At 36.6% G+C, this 6,547-nt stretch overlaps 1 protein-coding gene across 1 annotated transcript in view; it reads right to left on the bottom strand.

The window, feature by feature from the left end:
* Positions 1–3,856: 3,856 nt before the first annotated feature.
* Positions 3,857–6,547, bottom strand: part of LOC101853015 (tetraspanin-6) — a gene marked incomplete at its 5' end in the record, with an annotated part of 13,531 nt that continues 10,840 nt past the window's right edge. The window contains 2 exon segments of the mRNA XM_005102859.2: positions 3,857–4,749; positions 5,365–5,448. Of these exon segments, the coding sequence (XP_005102916.1) occupies positions 4,657–4,749; positions 5,365–5,448 (177 nt within the window). The 3' untranslated portion in view covers positions 3,857–4,656.

A 6,547-nucleotide genomic window follows, 5' to 3' on the forward strand; every position in this document is an offset into this window, starting at 1 on the left:
GGGTCAGTAGCTTATCTATTTATAATAAGGGTCACATATTCGTCAGCAAGAACATTTCCGGCACTCTCCATTCACAAGACACTGGAAAGACTCTTTAACTTTAAATTATTGTTCACAAAGTTGTCAACACATACAGACAGGGCAGACAAATCATAAAGTAACTTTGGAAAAAAGTCATGGTAACAAGATTTTTTAAAAATCCCGCTGTAATGAAAAACAAACACTTCTAAGATCACTGGTAGTAAACAGATCACACTATAACGAAAAGCAGCATCAAAAAGAAATAAGTAATCAAAACATGTAACATAATTATGTAGATCTTATCGTGTGTAACAAAAAACATCAGTGGTAGTAGATGTGCCGGTAGATCTTAGCATAAACAGTAGCTAATTAAGTATTAAATTTAAAAAAAATTAATGTAGGCGTTTTTACGCCATCCCATCGACACATTTTAGACCATTTAAGAGGTGGGCTTTTACACTGACTATCAGGGCAACCTGGGCAGAGAGGGAAACATTGTCCGCCACAAAAAAATCAGAGATGCTTGATTAAAATTCTCCCCACTCTGGAATCGAACTGGTTTCGTTAAGAGTCTTTTATTCACCATTTGAAACAACAAAAGACAAAACTTTAGACATATTGTTGTGTTATGGTACAGTATTGCTGGATTCACATTCTGTAGATGGAAATTAAAAAGTTTCCAGCTTTAAAATTGCAAGCAGGATAATTCCAAAGTGAGACAGCCCACAAATAATCTTGTACTTCCACAATTCCTCAGTAATAAAGAGATACACAACGTAAAAATCATGGAATGCCTCAGACAAGATTGTAACTATTCATAAAAAGTAAAACACACTAGGATTTTAGGAATGACTTTCTGTATCAACAAATTTGTAAAACCAACTAATAAAATAAGGGGTGAAATGAAACTCATTAAATCAATTCAAAACAAAAATGAATATCTGTAGAAAAAGTAGTGTAAGAGCCTCAGGAACTGAAGGCAGCCACATCAAAAGAAAAACACCAGGTAAAACTTCATACATAATCAATGAACCAGAGAACCTAGGTCACCAGCAGTGAATTATGAGATATGTCAAGTGAGTAGTTAGCACTGGCAAAGAACTGAGTTGCTATAAACTAATTCAGAAGCTTGCAAACAAAACATTTTGAAAAACGTGGATTAAGTTACAACCATACAGTAAAAGAGATATAATTTATATAAATACACTTTTGAGAAATAAAAATTCCTGATTACATTAAACACTTGGTATGCCATTTTTTAAAAAAAATCTTGTGTTTTTATACAATGTATAAATACATTTGAAGAGCTCAGGGGAAAAAGCGACGGTAGTCACAAACTGGAAATTTTGAGGGTGCCAATTTTAAAAGCTTGTGGACTCATAACTTGATATTTGCTTGACTGGTGGTTTATTGTTAAGTGTTGTTGAATGGGAAATCTAACCACACTAATCAACGAACAGTTGGACAAAAATACAGTTATGAGTCAACACGCGATCAAAATTGGTACCCTCACGATTTTCAGTTTGTGTCTACCTTCGATTTTCCTCTGTAGTCTTCATGTAATAAACAACCCAATTAAATATTTCTTGAAACAGATTTCAACGGTGTCAGACATAAGTCCAAGCATTCACTGTACATGAGCCAGCTTTTTGTCAATGTCATGTAACAGTAACAGCTCACCACAGTACTTCGAAAATTCAGCACCTTTGTCAGTAAACAATATTTCTTACTGGGAATAAATCAAGAGATCAATCAACAAACAAATGTTTACATTTTCAAAAACCAAGGATGAGAACTGAAAAAATTCAAGACACAGGGCTATAAAGTGATCCCAAGATCAAGCCAACAGTCAAAGAAAAAAGTAACTAATAAGTCATATTACTGCTGTGGTTTGATGTAAGGACCATGATTTGTGAGACAAAGTCCTTTCAGCTCAATGTGTTGACTTGATCTCTGATTGTATATATATCAGTTAGGTCGCCTTAGGTTATATTTCTATAGCAAAAGGAAATATTCACTTTCTGCCTAAGCTTGCAAGAGAGCGAGCAAGGCTTGTGAATGGCATTTTCAGTCAGAGGTATACAATTTGATTGTTACACATAGCTGGGCAGAAAACCGAAAGCTCAACAAATGCAGGAATGGCAACAGGAACAAACTGTAAAGTTGTGGTATTATATACATGTATAGTCATGGCCTAGTGGTTAAGCTGCCAGATTCACAACCTTCAGGTCACAGGCACAACATGGCAACTGTGGGAAAAACTTTGCGCAAATTTTCCTCTCTTCACCCAGGCAGGACAGGGCATCCAGCTTAGACTGAGATCTAGTTGGAATATCAGTGTCTGAGCCCTTGGAAAATATGAGCCGGCGTTGAATGCTTCTCAGGAAGATTAGAATATCTTGGAACATTATAGTGTCTGTTGGGATAACAATTATCAAGTGCATGGAGCCCAATTCTGAGAAATGATACTCACTATACAAATGCAATCTGTTAAAATCATCATCATCATTATTACAAGGAATGTATACAGAGCTCAAAGTCCAAAGCAACATAATCATAAATAGAGACTATAGTCAATTGACACACACCACAACAAACTTTTACAGACTAGCAACACACACGTATGTCTATGGATTAGAAACCTGCTTTAAAAAAAAGGGAGAGGACATCCAAAGTCACAATTCAATAAAGTATAAACTCTAGGTAGCACTTTTTCAAACCACTAAGTGTCTCCTTTCAGAGTATTACTTACACTGAAAGAAAATAAAAAGCTATGCTTCAATATTAACTGTGATACCACTGTAGCAAACTAAACAAACAATGCACTAAGCTATATTGACTGCTTAGTGTAAGACTCCGTCATATATCACTTTTCAAAAGGGCCTATAGTGGAGTCTTACATAAAGCAGTCAATATAATGACTCATACCTATGCAAATATACCTACATACGAAGAAGGGAAAACGCACAAACATGTGACCATCACTCATCGGACGGAAAAATCAAACATATGAACCAGAGGTACCGGTATTACAAAAGCTAAAACTTCAGAGAACAGCAAACAAACAAGAGATTGTCAAGAGAAAATGTATGGCATCTGTGGCACAGCAAAACATGACGAATGAACACGAACTATTGTGAGACTTGATGGTTGTCGGCAAGACAGGCACAACGGTAACAGTGTATAGATTCCCAACATTGATTAGAGATCAATCATACGTTCATCGGAAAAGAATTCAAAGATGCACCAACCTTTTCATGGCAAGCACCATTGTCTATGTTTGAGGATTTTTCATTCATAACCACACTTCAAAATCAAACAAATCAAAGTTTTTTTTTCATAAACCCGTTTTTCCTAAGCAGATCTAGACATACGTGCAAAGCAACAAGAAGCAGCCATTTTGTTTAAAAATGATGATTTCCAGATTTTTTGTATCTCGTGGATAAGAATGAGATTTTGAAGCCCTCATTTTTAGGCAAAAGGTTGCATCATATATACAGTGATATAAGATATATTGAGGAATAATGATAAATACCGTTTGCTGAGTTTTAGAGCAACAATCTCCTTTCCTTGAACTCTTCAAAAAGTATTTAGCTTCCACTTCTTTGACTCAGATACCCTATGCAGACTATATTTGAATACAATGAACTGAGATTTTTCTCAATCTTGGGGTACTTGAAGAATACTCCATACTCAGTTTGGTAAAAGAAAATACATCTGATGGACAAAACACTGACAATCTGAAAAAACCTTTTTAAAGTTCTAGTAATAGCACTTGCAACACAAATTGGTCACATAAGTGCAGAAGATTAGAGTTGTTACTAGAGAGTAACATACAAAGAAAAGAAGGAACAGATATAAGGAGGATGAAAGATGTTTGACAGCAAAAAAGGAGCAAACCACACAAGAGTACCTGTCAACTGCCGACTGAATGATACCTTGTAATCCCCAAACAGGTTCATAACAAAAAATATCACTGCATTAATATTTGAATAAACCAACAATAAAAACAACAACTAGAACCACAATAATACAAACTGTATACATCTGTGAGTTATGCTGAGCAATATAAGTCTTCATTTTAAAATGAATCCCTGACCAAGTAGAAAATCTCCTTTCTCATTTCAACTTCAGTTTAGCAAATTGCGAAATGTCTAAAGATCCATTTAAACAATAGCATCAATATTCAAGAAGTAACACCCTAGTTTTAACGTTGATCTGCAATAAGAACGGGCTAAATTCAGATAGCTATGAAAATTTCCTTAAAAAAATCCTATGAACTTCTGCAAGGATCAAACCCATAACCCCTGGACTAGGAGGATAGTGCTCAATCACTACACCATGTTGACCCGCATCCTATTGTCATTTGACTGCAGAATCAAGAACAAAATAAAAACAGTTGAACCTGCCCTAAAAGGCACCTGTATAAGAAAAACACCTGTACAAACAGCCACTTCCCATTTCCCTCCTTGCGTATTTAAAAATATTATTACAATGACACTGTGACGAAGTGTAAGACGGCCACCTGTCTTATACGATCACTTTTCTCTGTGACAACAGGTGGCCGACTTAGTTTCAACTGTATATATACAAAGGTTACTGTTATTTGTACAATAAGTCCTACTTTCCCTAGACTCAGAGATTGTCTGGTCGTCTCCGCCGAGAGATTTCATCAGCCTCTGTGGTCATCCAGCGAACCAACAAGAAGGTCAAAACCATGCCGGCAATCTGAAGTATGAAAGAAAGGAGGGGGGTGTTGACAGGGCAGAAAGACAATACTGTAATAACTGCAATGTTAAAGAGAAAAAAAAGTGAAATGTAAAGTGTCGCCAAGAACAGGCATAATAATACAGTACCAGTACAGCCTAATGAGCAAAACAACAACAGATGCACTAAACTTGAAAAAAAAACAACCCAAGCAAAAGTCAAACCCCAATATAACTCCAGTCCTGCTTACCGCCTGGTTTTGCCAATTAAATGCACAAAAAGGAATACTTAGTAGATTTAAAAAATCAATTTCAAAGACCCAAATCTTCGAAACACTAAAACGACTATGCACCCAACATGCATATTGGCGTGGCCTAGGGAGGCATAATTCATGTAGCACTTTACCTGAACTGTCCAACTTTCTTTATCTCCCCTTGATATTGCCTGAAATTCATACATAACATAAAAGTTTCCACGTCTTGCCGACTTCACTATGTGCATGCTAGACTGTACGTGAACTATCAAATCTGCACCCTGACATTGACTGCTCCTTGTAAGACTCCGTCCTAAGTCACTTTTCAAAATAACGTATGGCAGAGTCTTAAATTAAGAGTCGATATGTCTAATACCACTCACCATGATGAATCCAAAGACAAATCCTATAGCCACAATGATGTCAGACTGATTCAAGACAAGTGCTTTGGCCTTCTCGTAGCAGCCCTGAAACAAACAAAATTCCTCCTTGATAATGTATTTTTTAAAAATAGGCTATTGAACTTGACCAAGACCGCTACCCATTGTTTTTGCAACACAAACCGATTATGTAAATACCAAATATTAAAAGTGTTACTAAAGAGTAACATATCAAGAAATAAAGGAGGAGAGATAAGGAATATAGATGTCTGCATAGCTGCCACTCAGGAATTTCAAAAAAGGAGGAAATTCATGCGAAGGCGTACGCGCTCTCTCCGAAAGCCGGAGTAAAACCAGTGAAATCCAGATCCAATATATAGGAACTTCTGTGTTTTTGGTAGGGAAAAGTGTCATATATGTTAACTATAGGCAACTGAATTGAAATGCATTTGCAAAAAAAAAACAACCCCAAAAAACAATCAAAGACACTAAGTTGACTAAAAAGCATTTGACCCGGTTTGGGGACTAAAAATCCAGTGTTTGCAATCTAGTGTCTCATAAAAAGATTTCTTTCACTTTAGACTGAGCAACAATGTTGAGCAGTATTGGATTAAAGAGGCAACACCTTTGCCACTGTAGTACAAAATTGCCTTTCTTGTTAATTGTTTACTTTCTCGCGTTTAATTCCGGGGGAGGACTTCGTAGCGAGCGACCACTTTGAACTCTATGAATGTTTTACTCAACGAGTCCCTTTACTCAATGGCCATCAAAATCAGTACGGAAGGACGAAAGCCAGTATGTTACTAGAACTAAATCTAGATCTCTACCTACAAAGGATGAAATTGCCGTAGTTTACGTATTTTTAACTCCAGCGCAAAGTGTTGAATATCCTGTCGGGGATGCATAGAGTTTCGTCTTTATCTAGATATCTAGATCTAGATCTAGATAATCTAGGCGCGGCCGGAATTAAACGCGAGAAAGTACAGTGGAAACCATATATAACAGGCCCGGTAATAACAGGGATCCGGTAATAACAGGGATTTTTTAAATCCCCGTTTTTTCATACTCTTTGTCTCTATTAAAAGTTATCGGCAATAACAGGGCCTCATCGCACCCAACCGGTTATAGCAGGGACAAAGGCTCATTACAATGAGTAAAGAGAGAGAGAGAGAGAGAGAGAGAGAGC

This window comes from Aplysia californica, unplaced genomic scaffold (assembly GCF_000002075.1).
Source record: "Aplysia californica isolate F4 #8 unplaced genomic scaffold, AplCal3.0 scaffold00345, whole genome shotgun sequence".
NCBI lineage: Eukaryota > Metazoa > Mollusca > Gastropoda > Aplysiida > Aplysiidae > Aplysia > Aplysia californica.